Source organism: Vigna umbellata, chromosome 10 (genome assembly GCF_029865625.1).
Source record: "Vigna umbellata cultivar VRB3 chromosome 10, Vumbellata_1.0, whole genome shotgun sequence".
Lineage (NCBI taxonomy): Eukaryota > Viridiplantae > Streptophyta > Magnoliopsida > Fabales > Fabaceae > Vigna > Vigna umbellata.
In genome coordinates this window covers 20610989-20627835 of record NC_142174.1, presented here as the reverse complement: position 1 = coordinate 20627835, position 16847 = coordinate 20610989, and the positions used below count along the sequence as shown (strand labels likewise).

The 16847-nt window shown below is 34.5% G+C and overlaps 1 protein-coding gene across 1 annotated transcript; it reads right to left on the bottom strand.

The window, feature by feature from the left end:
• Positions 1 to 3607: 3607 nt before the first annotated feature.
• On the bottom strand, positions 3608 to 6102 carry LOC148192147 (uncharacterized). The gene is made up of 7 exons (XM_088100811.1): positions 5758 to 6102; positions 5462 to 5665; positions 5134 to 5379; positions 4955 to 5057; positions 4716 to 4834; positions 4498 to 4593; positions 3608 to 4338 (listed from the first exon to the last, which is right to left on the bottom strand). Exons 1-7 carry the CDS (start codon positions 5932 to 5934, stop codon positions 3796 to 3798), a joined length of 1488 nt encoding a protein of 495 aa, XP_087956937.1. The 5' UTR covers positions 5935 to 6102; the 3' UTR covers positions 3608 to 3795.
• Between the last annotated feature and the right edge of the window lie 10745 nt (positions 6103 to 16847).

The following is a 16847-nucleotide window of genomic DNA, read 5'->3' as shown; positions in this document are numbered from 1 at the left end:
GGACAACGAACTTGAAAACAATTCTTGACTGATCTCTGTTCACATCAAAGGAGGAGCTCATGCTTCAGGTTCATTGCAATTTTATTTTATCTTGAAAAAAATTATTATTTGGAAATTGATTAGAAGTAAATATTTTTGTATACTGTTATTTTGATTTTCGGTTGTTGAGATTGTTGATAGGGTAGCATTGGTTTAGCTGAACCTACAATCTCAAAGCTTCTGGTTTTTTATGATGACAACACATAATTAATAACACATGTGTTTATGTGTTACATGTTCTATTGCTTACATGGTATATGTTTTAATCATTGTGTAAATCTGTTTAAAGCATTGAGAACATGATTGTGTTGATACATTGCATTTCACTGTGTTATATAATTGATTTTATTGGTGAATGCATGTCTGAAGTTTTATAAAAGGAAAACCACAAGCACTTTATTTGAACTTAAATTGTGTGACAAAATAGCAATTTTAAGTCGACTTCATTATGAAGTAAGTTGATTAAAACTCGTGGCTTTGCACAAATTTTTTCAAAGTGTGCTGTGAGAATTTTTGAAGAGAAAGCTTTTCAAAACTATGTTTTTAACTGTTACAAAGTCGATTTTGTGCGCAAGCCATTCGACTAAGTATGTTACAGTTTTGAAATTTCATTAATGCTTGCATTAAATGTTACAACGGCTATATTTTTAAATATGTTGACCAAGCATTTATTGTGATTCGAATGCATTAATTGTACATTAATTAACTGCATTGATTGTTGCTAACTGCTTTAACTGAATTGTATTCGACTACATTAGTAGCTAAGTCGACTTGAGCATGTGAGAATTGTGAAAATCTATAAATAGACGTGAATTTGAATTCTGCAGAGACTTTAGTGATTCTAACAATTTGATTGATTTCTTTCAGATTATTGATCTCTTACAGAATGTGTGAAAGCTCCAAGAATTCATCAAGACCGTGGTGTTCATCTTTGGTGATTGCTTAACGAGCAAGAATCTGTGTGTTATTACTGTCTGATCAACCTGCACTTGAGGTATCTATTTTGTGATCAATTTCTTTCAATCTTGTGAAGATTGGTGTTGCCCTGTTGTGACTACAGGAAGAGAACGTGGGCGTTCTGGACTTTGAGGATTGTTCAAAGTGTTAAAGACTGCAAGAGAAGGGACATTTTGCTGTTGATCTTTGTTTTTATATGCCTATATTTTGATTAGAGGGTTAGAGAGGTATTTTATATTTTTGATGTGGAGGTCTCTGTAAAAACCTTGTTGTAAAAACCTTGATCATTATAGTGCATTTGCTTCCTGTGGTGGAAGGACACTAGATGTAGGCTTGGCCGACCGAGTATAAAAACTTAGTGTTTGATCTTTCTATCCCTACTCTATTACATTCAGTCGACTTTGTATTTTACCCATTCGATTATATTCCGCTGCATTACAAAATCTTTTTCCTTGCGTTTCAAGAAAATTTTTAGAGTCATCTACTTTGCGAAGAATATTTCAAGAAAACATTATTTTTGTATTTCACCAATTCACCCCTTCTTGGTGTTGAAAATTAAGCCATTCTATTTTAACATGGGTAATATTTCAAGTTGTTGTTTGCCTATAGAAAATAGCTTATCCTTGGGTAATTTTTAAAGATTCATTGTCTATGAACTCATTAATTGTGTATCTCTGAGCTCCCATGACTGTTGTGCAACTGTTCTACTGATGAGAAAGCTTCATAAGATGTAGAAATTACAGTGGAGTGTCCGATGTCATTTGGATTGAATAGTCAAAGAGAAAACAGCTAAGAAAGAGAAAAATTGAATATACTGTAATTTTAACATAACATATCTGTCATTTTTTTAATAATTTATTATTTATTTGTTATTATGCTAATATACTCTAAATCCAATAAAAAAAGATACATAATTTGTGTCAATGTATCATTAACTTAAATTGAATTGTTATCAAACAATCAGTGAAGTAGCAAACAAACAAACCATTTAACTGACACAAAAGAAGGACTTCATTCAACCAAACAAAAAAAAAGGTATGCAGGTCAATACTTTCTAAATCAATTTTCCTTCAGAAAAATTTAAAACTTGAGATACAATAATCAAATGGAGGATGATTGGGGGATTGAAAGGTTATTGGGTTTACCAATACAATAGAAAAGAGAAACAAGGCTTCTGTTTGATGAAAACATACCAATCCACACTTGGAGAAAATAGTAGTCAGTAATGAACACAGTTTGAAAAGAAGCTAGTTGGGTTCATAGTATTTTCGGTTGAGGTAGCAAAACAAATTTGGCCGGTGAAGCTTACACATTTTATTGAACTTATAACAGTAAGAAAGGAAAAAGTAATTCAAGTCCTTTACCAATATATTTGACCTAATGACTGATAGAAAAAAATTGTCACATCAATTAAGTCACGTAGTTTTTATCAAGGGAAAATTCTGCTGTTAACGTTTTTAACGTCATAAACATAAAAAACTAACGTAAACTATTTTTGCAAAATATAGAAGAATTTTTTAAAAAAGAAGAAGACAACAATAAAGACGAACCAGAACAAAATATGTATTAAACCTAAATTTTATTCTTTTAACATTTGTTCTTTTGTACCTTGTACGGTCGCATATTTCTCGACCACAATAAATTAGTATTAATCTTGTTTTAGGACGATGTAGGACAGTTTACATACAAATATATTCTAAGTACACATGATTACTTGTCGGTCTCTCTAAACTATAATGACATACCGACTATTATGTAATTTATCATTATATGATCACGCACCTGTTAAGATAAGCTAAATGGATTAATGAATCCAAATCTAGACTCATTCAAATAACAGCTCACAAATATAATTAATTATATTATAAGTAGTACAATCATTTACTTTTTTATTAATTACACATTTAGTTCATGTAAAACTTAAAGAGTCAAAAAAACAATCTTAATTTAGTTACGTAAGAATAATTTCTTTATTTAAACTTTTTGAGAATGATTAAAAAAATTAGTAAGACATTTGAATTCTTTTTTTTTCTGGAAACAAAATCAGAAACACCTATATGATTTCGATTTATCTTAACCTGAACTTATAAGTTGCAAAATTTCTAAAATTATCACAACATTTTTAAAATCATCATAACGTCTTTTATATTTTGTTTTCTTCAAAATGGAAATATAACCGGTGAGTTAAAATGCCAAAAATCATTTGTGAAAAAAAAACAAACAAACTTTGCAATACAAAAATCATCTATAAACAAACAAGTAAACTTGAAATAATTCATGAACCTATTTATCATAATGTCACACTTAACAAATAGTCATTAATTTACTTTTCAAAATTAATGCTTTAATTAGAATAGACTTATCTGACTATATATTTTAATTTTTATTTTATGTTTCTCGTTATCATTTTTAATTTTTAATTAATGCTTTAATTACCTTATAATCCACTTAGAATGGATATATTAAATTTATGTAAGAGTTCGTCATTGACTTTTTCTTCTCACTTTAATATAAATTACATTTAAATTGTATATTAAATATATTTTGTGAAACACTATATGGGGTGCATGAGCATAAATATGAACTGCGTGTTGTGTAACGAATTAACAAATATTATAAACTTATTAGTATATATATATTATTACTTATATTATCTGTACTCACGTATAATATACAATTATAAAAGGTAAACACCAACACAAAGAAACAATGTAAGCTAATTATTTTTACAATTTTAGTATCCTGAATTTCTAAAGAAGCAAATTTAACAATGTGACTTAATCCTCCACGATATTTGAATCATTCCTTCTCTAGTTTATTGATTAATTGTTGCAACTTCTTCAGATACTTTTTCGTGGGATGATCCCGTATCATCCCTCTTGAAAATCTGAGTTTTCCATACAGCTGTGTAGGCGTTTGATATAAGCAGACATGTTTGTCATCAGCATCACTGTGGTTTGAGTTCGAATCTTCAGACATCTGTGAAGTGATATGCATGATCCTGCCTGGTGGATAAAGACGTCGCCTAGCTGATGTTGTATCTTGACTAACACTGTCTTCTTCAGTGATATCTTTCTCCTTAGTACATTTTCCCAATTCAAGATTCCCCATTTGATTCAACAATTTCTCTTCATCATCATCTGAGTCATCATTGTCAGATCCTTCACTGCAAGAATCGTATTCATCATCATCAATAGATTCTATGAGTAAGTGCTCTTCACTTAAAATAGGTTCAAAACTTGTCTCAGAAAATCCAGAAGCTTCAACCAAGTTATCTGACAATGGGTGAATGTTCTCACGTTGGGACCACGGTAACAATGAGTGTTTATGCTTCTTCACAACCTTTAGGCACAGAGAAGGATCAATGTTGTATAAGATAATTAATAACATCACCGAATCAATTAACTGTAAACTCTCGTTAGTGTCTAGTGAATACCTATACAACACAGACTGAGATTTCAATTTTAAATACATATTATAAAGAACGGAGCTTGAAGCTACCTCGGTGCAATAGTTTACTGCATGTTCTGCAATGGCTTTGGCAAAAGTTATGCGAGTTCCAACTGCGCTTGAGATGTTTTTATCCTTATTCCGACCCTGTAAATTATTCGATCAATACCTAATAATAAAAGCTTACAATTCTGCAAAGAATGAAACATTTTCTACGGTAAATCATCATGAGAAATCAACCAGTTACAATAAATATTGTAGGTTGTTACCTCAGCAATGAAATCATGAACAGAAGAAGCTGACAGTGTTGGCACTATGTCAGAACCATTTACAATGGAAGTGATAAAGGATTTTCCGAACTCAGCCAACTCCAAGGTCATACAGGCAGCTGCAAAAATTACTTAACGTTATTAATACAAAAGATCATGTAATTATTCCAATTCTAATATAAAACCATATTTAATTAGTTACTCAACTGAACATATGTTAATTAAAGAAGTGTGTATACCTGGGCCAAATGTTACACAAGTTGTTGAAGACAATTGTTGAATTTCTCTAAGCTTATAAGTCAACAGTGCAGCAGTACCACCACCTAGCGAGTGTCCCACGATCTATATATATATGGAAATATATATTATTATAATTAGTATTATATTGAAAAACATAGTAAGTAACACTAACAAATACCTTGATTTTGAAGTGGGGGTATTGATGAAGATTTTTAAGTAGTACAGGAATGCAAAGATCTCTAATCCAAGAAGCTGCAGCATCCATACCACGGTGTGCATGTCCTGAAACCATGTTGTGATTGAAAGAGACAGGAGCACACAGTGCATTTGTGAGAGTGTCTTTAATGCAACGAGTCCCACGGATGAACACGAGTAAACATTCTGATTTTTTATCACGTATAACCGTGAAAGCAGGCTTCAGAATCTGAAATGCAAAATTCATTTGAGTTCAAATGGCCAAACAAAAATTCGTCAACAATATTACTAGTAATTATTAATGAAGGTACCCTAGATCTTCTCTCCCTAGAGAGGATATCCTCCTCATCGAATCCTTCACCAAATAGAAATTCCGGAAAGATTTTTCGTCTGCTGCAAAACATGGTACATATCAACAATCTCTTCAACTCATACAACTCCTTTAAAATGTGATGGTCTTTCACTTCTGCACAATCACTTCTTTCTCGGCATTCACTTCCAATCGTTTTCTTACCCTACATAAAATAAGCAAAACCTCTTTCAACAAAAAGAAACTATTTAAAGAACCCCAACATAACTGGATAATTGGTAAGAACTAGGGAAGCACCTTATCCAACACTGCGTGAGCGATGGCTCTGGGCAAGTTGAAGATGTAGCGTCTCTCGGTGTTAAAAAACAACAATATGGCTTCTGCTAATATGAGGATTACCTCCATCAAATTTTTGGGCGCTTCAAGTGCCCTTCGTTCAATCCTCACACAATTATTTCCATTGATCACCGTCATTATTTGCGAACAAGAAGGAAGCACGGCAGAATGGAGGAAGAAGAGTTAAAGAAGACACTAGAATAAATAGTTGGCGTTGGTTTGTGTCTCATGTGCCAAGCATAACCTTATATATATAGGAACGCGTGATGCAAGTGGTTTTACTTTTCTGGGTTGAATGAGTATGAGTAGGAGTTGCAAGTTGCATAGAAATGAACCACTTGAACAACAAATATAAATAAGAAGGACCACAACTTATCTTAAGATTTTGGATTTTGGATTAAATACATAATGAAGTGTAGTTCATAGTTCATTCATAAAGATTCCCTCTAATTTCTTGCGTCCAATTATCTAAGATGGTTTGACTTCAACGTGCAGATGCTGTGGTTCGGGCGACTAATCAGTCAACAGGGTGATTGAAGAAGAAAAGAAAATTATAGCAATTGATGCCACTGGGTCCCAGATGTAGTCGCCACATGAAGTGGTAGGTAGTTATAAATTATCAATCTTTCAATTTGTCTTTAATTTTCCAACAATATTCAACTACGTTGTACTTTTGTGTTACACTGTTGTTCGTAATGGAAAAAAATCAGCACCCGTGGATAAAAATCCGCGACGGATAATTGCTATTTGCTATTCACATATATTATTATTTGTAATTTATGGATAGCGGATATTTTAATACCGGTTTATAAACGGGTCGAGTGTGAGTATTATACTATTCATACATGTGGATATCCGCTACCCGCAAAAAATAAAAAAAATTAATTTATATTTTATTAAGTTAAATTTAATTAAAATTAACATTAATTTATATTTTACAAGATTAAATTTAATTAAAATTGAATTTAAATTTATATTTTATTTAATTTATATTATATTTTATATATTTTTTGTAATTCTATTTAAATTTTATTTTAATAACTTATTAAAATATTTTTTTTAAATATTTGTGGGTATCCGCAGATATCCATGGATATCCGTGAATTTTAAAATATACGTGGATTTTAAAATATCCGCGGATATTTTTTAAGTGAGTATCCGTGCTGGTAGCGAATCGAGCTTGAAAGTAGCCTGAATGGCAAAGCCAAAGTAGCTTGACTGGAAGAGGAGAGTGATATATTTGGAGGGATGGAAAAGCATATAATAATTAATGTTGAATAGTTCAGATTATGAATATCTCAAGTCAACTTTTGTCTTCAACTGTTTCTGTTTTTCTTTTGTCTTTTCTCTGTCTCCACATTAGGATTTAATTACTACACTAATGAATATACTTTGAAAGCATGAATGGTTTTGCCCAGGTTTTCTATGATTGAATCAATTGCTTGTTTTGCATCATGTGATCAAAGGCCATTTGTTGAAAACCTTTTATTGGCCAAATTCATAAAGTTAGCCCACTAAAAGAGAACACTTGTGTTCAATCCTTTTGAACCCTTAGCCTTGAATATACACTGAAACCTTTGATTGAAAAATCTTTACCTTGAGTTAAGTAGAAGATCTTGTGTGGTATTGTTAAATGTTCAAGTTTGGGGTTGTTGGGAAAACATGAAAAGCATTGAGCTAAGAGCTAAAAAGTAAGAATGTGCAAAGAAAAAGAAAAGAAAAGAAAAAGAAGTAAAGCTCAATGCAAGGCAAAAGAAAGTTGGAATGAATAAGATGATTGTGTTGTTATGCTACTCTAACTCAAGGGTTTTGTGATCTAGAAAAACCAATTTTCTTGTTTAGCCCAGCCACATTATAAGCCATAGAAAAGTCCTTGTGATGATGCATGCTTGTGAATGTTTTTGATTGTGGTAAAATGAAAGGCAAATTTAATTCATGTAACATTGTTGATAGTAGAGTGAATGAGTGATCATCTCTTATACACTTGAGTGTGAGTGAAACACTTGACTTAGTGAGGAAATATCACATGAACACATGAACATCCATGCTTAATTGATTGATCATTCATGAAAATAGCATTTGTTGGAATTTAAATGACTTTGTGAACACTAAAGCATGTGCACTTCTTGATTGAACTCTTGGTCATAAGTTTGAGTGAAGTTTTTGCTTATCTTGAAAAGAAGATTTTTGAATGAAGTAAACCATCATATGAATTGGTTTTAAAGATGGAGTTACATCTTATTTGCTTGAGGACAAGCAAAGTTTTAAGTTGGGGTTGTGATAACAGTTGAAAAACTGTTATTTTTATGATTAAAATTGACACTAAAAGCAACCTTCACGCTTAGAAACTAGCTTGAAATCATGTTTTTCTTTATATTTTTGGAAATAAGAGAGCTGGACAGGTTTATGCTTGATTTCAGTGTTTTTTGTGCAGGTTTAAGGTGATTTGGTGAAAGAAGTGAAGAAGGAGAGAGATGAAATCAGAAGAAGACAAAAAAAGTGCAAAAAAGGAGAAGCCGAAGTCACCGCTCAGCGGCAGTTTACCGCTGAGCGGCACTCAGGAGCTTGCGGGAGGTCGCTGAGGGCAAAATGGCCGCTGAGGGGAGAAAACAAGTAACGCACTCACCGCTGAGCGGCACTCTAATGGGCTTGGACTTGACTTTTTTGTAATTTACGAATGATACATAAGCTTTAGGGTTTCCTAGGGTTAGGTACTCTGGCTGGAACGAAGCAAACACTTTCTCTTCCACCCCTTTTGAAGGAGGATCTTGGATGCTGAGCTTCCTCTTCACCTTTTTAGGGTTTATTCTTTCATTCTTTCATTGTAATTCATCTAGGTTCACCATGAATATGGTGAACTAAACTCTGTATGTTTGTTGGGGAATCAATGTAGTCTTGTGAAAACTCATATATGGAATCTGTTTTTACATCTTTTAATTAGACTTATGCTTTCTTTCATCATTAGTTAGGGTTTTTCCTCTTTGCTTAATGCTTGCATTGTTTAACTCATTCGATGCATGATTATTGGTTTTGTCGATACGGGCACGTACGGGAAGTCTAGATCGGGGAATTTCTCCCAATTTTATATTGGTTGTCGTTAAGCTCCTGTACTTATGAACTGATCATTAGGAATGCTAGGAATTGTATGAACTCGTGATTAGGGAGAAGCCTTCTGGAAAGGTACATTAGAGAGTGGCATTAACAATGATGATTTGACTGTTGAATTCCTTAAAATATATGAGAGTGGATAAGATGAAATTGAACCCCAACAACATATTCATATCTATATTTCATTGAAAGTGTTTATCTTTTGATTTTTGCCATTGATCAAAATTCATGCATACATGTTTATTTTCTGTCTTGCATTTTAAACCCCGAATATTTCGTCTGTAAGTCTTAGTTAATCAAGAAACCACATAACTAAACTAGGTCGTGAGTCCTTTGGGAAGAACGATACTTGGTCTTACCAAGTTTTATTACTTGAACGATTCGGTCATACTTACCGATTGAAAACAAGTTTGTGACATCATAATTTGGTGTTCATAAATTTGTCCATCAAGTTTTTGGCGCCGTTGCCGGGGACTCGTCGTTTAACTGGTTAATTTGTGTGATTATTGATTATCTTTGACTTATTTTTTTTATTTTATTTTTAAATTTCGAATTTATTTTTTTTTTTTTGTTTTCTGTTTTTCTGTTTTCTGTCTTTATTTTCTGAATCTTATATTTTCTTTTATATCTTTTTGTGCTAACCAAATCTTCTAGGGTTTTGTGTTCTTGTGTATGCAGGAGGCAATTCGAACTAGGAGCAAGAAAACAACAGAACCGCTGCTTGAAGGATTAGAAGACAGTAGACGGAGGAGAAGAATCAGAACATCTAGAGAACTTTTCCCTCCTCCGGAAACTCTGTTGCAACCATGACCACAAAGTTCTGACAATAGCACAGAAAATATGGAGAATAATAATATCAGAAGAACTCTTGCTGATTACACCAATGTAGCTAGACCTCAACATTTTAACAGCATAGCTAGACCTAGAGTCAATGCAGCCAATATGGAGGTCAAACCAGCATTGATCCAACTGGTGAAGAGTAATCAATTCAATGGGTTATCTCATGAAAGCCCATATGAGCACCTTACTACATTTAATGAAATTTGCAACACAGTGAAAATCAATGGGGTGCCAGACGAAGCAATCAAACTTAGTTTGTTTCATTTCTCATTGGGAGGCAATGCTAAGCTTTGGTTGAACTCTTTTCCAGAAGGAAGTTTCACAGAGTGGGAAGCAGTGGTAACAAAGTTTTTGAACAAGTACTTTCCACAATCAAAGGTGACAAAAGGCAAGCAAGAGATATCTTCATTTAAGCAGGGCATGGAAGAATCACTGGGGCATGCATGGGATAGATACAAAAGTCTGCTAAGAAAAACACCCACGCATGGTGATACAAGAAGGTCTAGCACCATAGGACCCATCACAAGAGGGATGGCCAAAAAACTCCAAGATGAGTATTCTCCCCAAGGTCAAATACTATTTGCTATTTTTGGATGGAAAATTGGAGAACAAGAAGATGTTACAAATTTGCCAAAACATGGAGAAGGGTAAAATGGACATTTCCACACAAGAAGGGGTGTGCTTATCCTTCTAAGGGGTGGCATTAGTAAAGTTTTTCTCTCCACATGTAAAACTCACGTGTTTCATAAGGCTTTCTAGAAGCCACACATTTAGCACATGGTTAGCATTTCAGATCTAAAAAGAAACGTGTAAAGGCTTGCTTAAGCTTTGAGATTGATCTATAAAATCTCATAAGCAAAGCTTGTAGCTCACTTTTGAATACATTGAGTTTTATTATGCTGATGCATTTTCCAGCAACCAGAACTCTTCCAAAAGTCACCTATTATTGAGCTTTTCTTCTCCTTCTAGCTTCCTTCCAGTGAAGGCCTTCTGAGTTAGAAAATCCACTCATCATAGAGCTCTTCCTCCATCTCTGCAGCCACTAAATTCACACTGCCACTGCTGTTAAACCTCACTTCTTTCCGCTGCCACTGCATCTGGTGATCTATATGCAACTCTGCTCATGATTCCATTCATCATTCTACTGCCTTCAAACCACAACTCTGCTGGAGCAACTTCATCAAGTGGTATCAGAGCCTTGGTTCTGCATCACGTTCCAGCTAAGTCAATTTTTTTCTTCATTCCATTATGTCATCAACACTCCCTGCGTGTCTTCATTTTGTGCACACTGTTTCATTGAAATTTTAATTCCAGTAGATTCCAATGTTTGATTTCTTTGTTCCAGCTTTTAATTGCTTTATTGTTAATCATTTTAATCGGTTCATTCCATTGCTTTGAGTCTTTTAATTTGGAAATCTAATGCTGTCATGTCCAGTAATGTGTTTTGGTTTATATTTGTCAAATTTCTAAGTTGAAACTGGTTTGGGATAATTCTGCTGTGTTGACTGGATTTTCAATAGAAACACATCAGATGAGCAATGATTAAAGAGCTCAGTGTATCTTGAAATCCATCACAGTACGGTGCCAATTGATGTATATTCAAATCTGGTTCAAACCTGATTTTTCATTTTTTCTGAAAACTGCACTATATAGAAACATCATTCCTGGCTGTGTTGATGTAATGCAATTATAATGAGTGCATACCATTTGAACAATGAATTGTCTAAGACAATAAATCTGGTTGCATCATTTTGTATAATCCAGAAATCAATTGATACAGCAGTTGGACCGATCTGCAGTGTTTCTCTTGAATGAATGTCTTTTGTTCTGTTTTTTTATGATTTTGAATCTGTCCAGATTAGAATTCATATTTGGACATCTTTTCAGTCATTCCTAGAGTCTTGTTTAAGTTTGATTTGCTGTCCTAGAGTCATTTTAATTGATTACATATCAGTTTGATTCTTTTGCTTAAAAATTGGATGGTGAATTGGCCAAATTTGGTGTGAAATAGCAACTGCAATAGTCAAATTTTGATTTAAAAGCATTTAGCCTCTGCTGGCAGTTTGCACAAGTCATATTTGGTAAAACAAATTTGCTCAAATCATAAAATTAAGAGTCCAGATTTGTTTGTGCAAAATGACCATTCAAACCACCAATTTTTTAAGCATCTTTTTCTGGTATAGTTGCAGAATTTTAATTTGAAAGCTTGATTGAATTACTGCATCAAATTTAGTTCAGAATTGGTAGCAAAAGCTTGGTTCAATTGAATTAAAAGAAGTGCACAATTCAAATCTTACCATAAACTGCATTGTAAAAAGCTGTGTGAACCAGTGCCAAGCAAAATTTAAAATCTGATGCACATTTTTTTCAGCTTTCTTCTAGGCATTTTATCAAACACTTTGCCTAGTTTACATTTGGTTTCGAAATTGATCAAAGCTGCAACTTATCTTTGTTTCTTGCTTTTCAAATCTACTCTAGAGCCTTTCCTAAGTTCATTTTGAGTGCCACCAGTCATTGGAAACCGATTAATTGATTGATTTAAGTTGTTTGAAAATCCTGCACATAAGCTGTTTGATAAAACTACAGTTGTGCATTCTGGTTTAACAATTTTTGACAGCAGCAGTGTTGATTTTCTGGCTTAACAATTGATTATTGGTGGTCTGTATGAGCTCTTTGCTGGGTGCAGAATCATCTCAGGTGGTCCTACAACACTGGTAGCATCTTAGGGAGTGGATTGGAGCAAGAAAAGATCAACATTGGGGCTGATTTTTGGTGCTGCAGAATCATATTTTCACTGGTCTGCATCAAACTGGTTGCTGCAACAGCAACATAATTCACTTGCAGCTGAGAGGATTGGAGTGAATTAAGCATAGTTTACTCTTTGTTTTTGAGAAGCCAAAGCTGCACACATCTTTCCCTTAGCCATTTCGCATTTTTTCTTACAATTTACCAAATTTCTTTGTAATTTCCATTGGTTTTCTTTGGTTGTAAGTTCCAAATCCAAACAAGTGAGGTGCTAGAGTTCACAAGTGCTCTTCCCTCATTTGTAACTTGACTTAAAGTCTCATCATTTTAAAATTGGTAGACGGTGAGTGTGTCTTAGATCCAAATCTAAGCCTCACCTAGGAGACCTCACTTTAATTGCTTGTCCCATTCTCAACTAGATAGCATATATCTTGTGCGAATAGGAAGCTCTCTTAGGGGTCCGAATTTAGAGTTAGGCTGTGTCTTTCCTTGGCTTTGTGTTTTCTTTGTTGTCTTTAAGACTTAAGTGGATTTAAGAGTGATTTTGATCTAAGGACTCTAGTAAGTAACTAGAAGCATATTTGGCAAGGATAAGGCTTGGTACTTAAGCATTCCTAGTGAATCACCTCCCTTACCTGGAATATTGCTTTCAAGTGAAAAGCTCTAGTCTTTACTTCAAGAGTAACATTTAAGTCCATCATAATGTCTAGAAGGCATTCTCCTAGGATTAGTGATAGTGAAAAAGAACATTTTTCTCTTCAAACTTTAGTTAATGAATTCAAGGAAATGAGAAGAGAAATGAATGAAGAGAAAGTCAATAGAGAGCTTCAAAATGCTGTTATTCAAGATGAGTTGAGAATGATAAGGAAAAGTAAGTCTAGGGGAAGCCAGAGTGAAAACTCTCAAGAGGGAGGGATGTCTATGAGTTTGGGTGATTATTACCCTCATCAGCCTTCTACTTCTAGAAGGCATAGGAGAAATTCTCATGCCCCCCCACCCCCTAAAGAAGTCAATGTGGTGTTGCCTCACTTCCATGGGAAGGACAATGTAGAGGCTTATCTTGATTGGGAGATGAAGGTAGAACAATTGTTTGAATGCCATCAAGTGAGTGAAGAGAGGAAGGTCTCTCTAGCTACCCTAAGTTTTCAAGGGTATGCAATGTATTGGTGGACCGCCTTGGTCCAAGAGAGGCTTAGACATCAAGCCCCTCCCATCCACTATTGGAATGATCTCAAGTCTGCCCTTAGGAGGAGACACATTCCCTCCTACTACAATAGAGAACTCATGGATAAACTCCAAAGGTTACAACAAAGGTCTATGACAGTTGAGGAATATAGACAAAAGATGGAGTTGTATATGATGAGGGCAGGCATAGTAGAAGGTCCAGAAACTACTTTAGCTAGATTTTTAAGTGGGCTCAATTTTGACATAAGAGATAGGGTTGAACTTCTACCTTATAGAGATTTGAATGATCTTGTTCAAATGTGTATAAAGGTAGAACAACAAAACTTGAGAAAATCTTCTTCTAAAAGAATTCAAGTTCAACCTACTTTTGAAAAGAAAATTTTTAAAGAAAAAGAGCCATTTAAACCTCTAGCCAAAATAGAAGAGAGACCCAAGAAAGAGACACCCTCACACACAAGAACAAGTGAAATCAAATGCTTCAAATGTCTAGGAAGGGGTCATGTAGCTACTCAATGTCCTACAAAAAGAAACATTATTTTGAAAGGCAAGGACATTTATAGTAGTGAAAGTGACACCCCAACTAGTACAAGTGAGAGTGAGGAAGAAGAGAGGGAAGAGGAAATATATGCTGATGATGGACAACTTCTCATGGTGAGAAGGATACTTAGCAACCAACCAAGTCTTGAACATATATCACAAAGAGAGAACATCTTTCACACAAGATGTAAAATTCAGGAAAATCATTGTTCTCTCATTGTTGATAGTGGGTCTTGTTGCAATTGTTGTAGCACAAGGTTGGTTGAGAAGTTGAAACTTGATATTATACCCCATCCAAAACCTTATAAACTTCATTGGCTAAATGAAGATGGGGATATAATAGTCAAGAATCAAGTGAAGTTGGCATTTTCCATTGGGAACTTCAAAGATGAAGTTTTATGTGATATAGTTCCCATGGAAGCATGTCATGTGTTATTGGGGAGACCATGGCAATTTGATCATCAAACTATCCATCATGGTCTAACCAATACCATCACTATCCATCAAAAGGACAAGAAGTTTGTGCTTCATCCTTTGACTCCTACCCAAGTGGCTAAGGATCAAGCACAAATGAAGATTTTAAGAAAGCAAGAACATGAGCAAAAGAAAAAGTCAAAAAGAAAGGGAGGTATAGAAACAAGTGTGCCACCTAAGGTCACTCAACATGAAGTCCTTTTAAACAAAAAGACTTTAATCAATACACTTCAAGTTGAGCAACCTTCATATCTTCTTCTTTGTCAAGGGACACTTACATGCACATCTAGTGATTCAAAGACTTCAACTCTTTCTCCATCCATTCAAAAACTTTTGAAAGAATTTGATGATCTATTCCCACAAGAAATTCCAAAAGGGCTTCCACCCATAAGAGGAATTGAACATCAAATTGATTTCATTCCAGGGGCAGTTCTTCCTAATAGGCCAGCCTATAGGACAAATCCCCAAGAAACTAAGGAGATTGAGACACAAGTCCAAGAGTTGCTAGATAAAGGCTTAGTTCAAAAGAGTCTAAGTCCCTGTGCTGTACCAGTGTTACTTGTACCAAAAAAAGATGGGAAGTGGCGCATGTGTTGTGATTGTAGAGCTATCAACAACATCACAATCAAGTATAGACATCCCATTCCTAGGCTTGATGATATGTTGGATGAATTGCATGGAGCACAAATATTTTCAAAGGTAGATTTAAAAAGTGGCTATCACCAAATAAGAATTAAAGAAGGTGATGAATGGAAAACTGCCTTTAAGACCAAGTTTGGATTATATGAATGGCTAGTTATGCCTTTTGGTCTTACAAATGCTCCAAGCACATTCATGAGACTTATGAATCATGTCCTTAGGGATTGCATTGGGAAGTTTGTAGTTGTTTACTTTGATGACATCTTGGTATATAGTCAAAATTTGCAAACTCATGAAAATCATTTAAGAGTTGTTTTAACAATTCTTAGAACACACAAATTGTTTGCAAACTTTGACAAGTGTACCTTTTGTGTTGATAGTGTCATATTTCTTGGATTTGTGGTCACCAAAAATGGGGTTCATGTGGACCCAGAAAAAATAAAGGCCATCCAAGATTGGCCTCCTCCAAAGAATGTAGGAGAAGTAAGGAGCTTCCATGGGTTGGCAAGCTTTTACAGAAGATTTGTTCCTAACTTCTCTAGTCTTGCTTCACCCCTCAATGAGTTGGTGAAAAAAGATGTTACATTCCATTGGGGGGATAAACAACAAAAAGCTTTTGAGCTACTCAAAGAGAAGCTCACACAAGCACCCATTCTAGCTTTGCCAAATTTTTCCAAAACTTTTGAGCTAGAATGTGATGCTTCAGGATTTGGCATAGGTGCAGTATTATTACAAGAAGGACACCCAATTGCATACTTTAGTGAAAAACTTCATGGTGCCTCTTGTAATTAGCCCACCTATGACAAAGAACTCTATGCACTTGTGAGGGCTCTTCAAACTTGGGAACATTACCTTGTTGCCAAGGAGTTTATCATTCATAGTGATCATGAATCACTTAAGTATTTGAAGAGTCAACACAAGTTACAAAAGAGGCATGCTAAGTGGTTGGAATTCATTGAACAATTCACTTATGTTATTAAATACAAGAAAGGAAAATCCAATGTGGTGGCTGATGCTTTGTCAAGAAAAATTAATCTATTCGCCACATTGGGAGCTCAAATTCTTGGATTTAATAACATTCTTGAATTATATTCACAAGATCTTGATTTTGCTCATATCTATGAGGAATGTCTCAATAAACCTCAAGGAGGATTCTATGTGAAAGAAGGATATCTTTTTAAAGAAGGAAAAATTTGCATTCCTCAAGGTTCTCATAGAAAACTCCTTGTTAAAGAGACACATGAGGGAGGATTAATGGGACATTTTGGGGTAGAAAAGACCCTTGGCATGTTGAAAGAAAAATTCTTTTGGCCTCACATGAGAAGGGATGTTCAAAGGCATTGCTTTAAGTGTATAACTTGTTTAGAATCTAAATCTAAATCAATGCCTCATGGACTGTATACTCCTTTGAATGTTGCTTCCACCCCTTGGGAAGAGATAAGTATGGATTTTGTGTTAGGTCTTCCCAAAACTTCTAGGGGTTTTGATTCTATCTTTGTGGTGGTAGATAGATTTAGCAAAAT

Coding starts and splice junctions, on each gene's coding strand:
- LOC148192147 (XM_088100811.1), bottom strand. CDS start 5,934: ATGACGGTGATCAATGGAAATAATTGTGTGAGGATTGAACGAAGGGCA. Junction 5,666..5,757: donor CTCACGCAGTGTTGGATAAG/GTGCTTCCCTAG, acceptor TATTTTATGTAG/GGTAAGAAAACGATTGGAAG. Junction 5,380..5,461: donor CTAGGGAGAGAAGATCTAGG/GTACCTTCATTA, acceptor TTTGCATTTCAG/ATTCTGAAGCCTGCTTTCAC.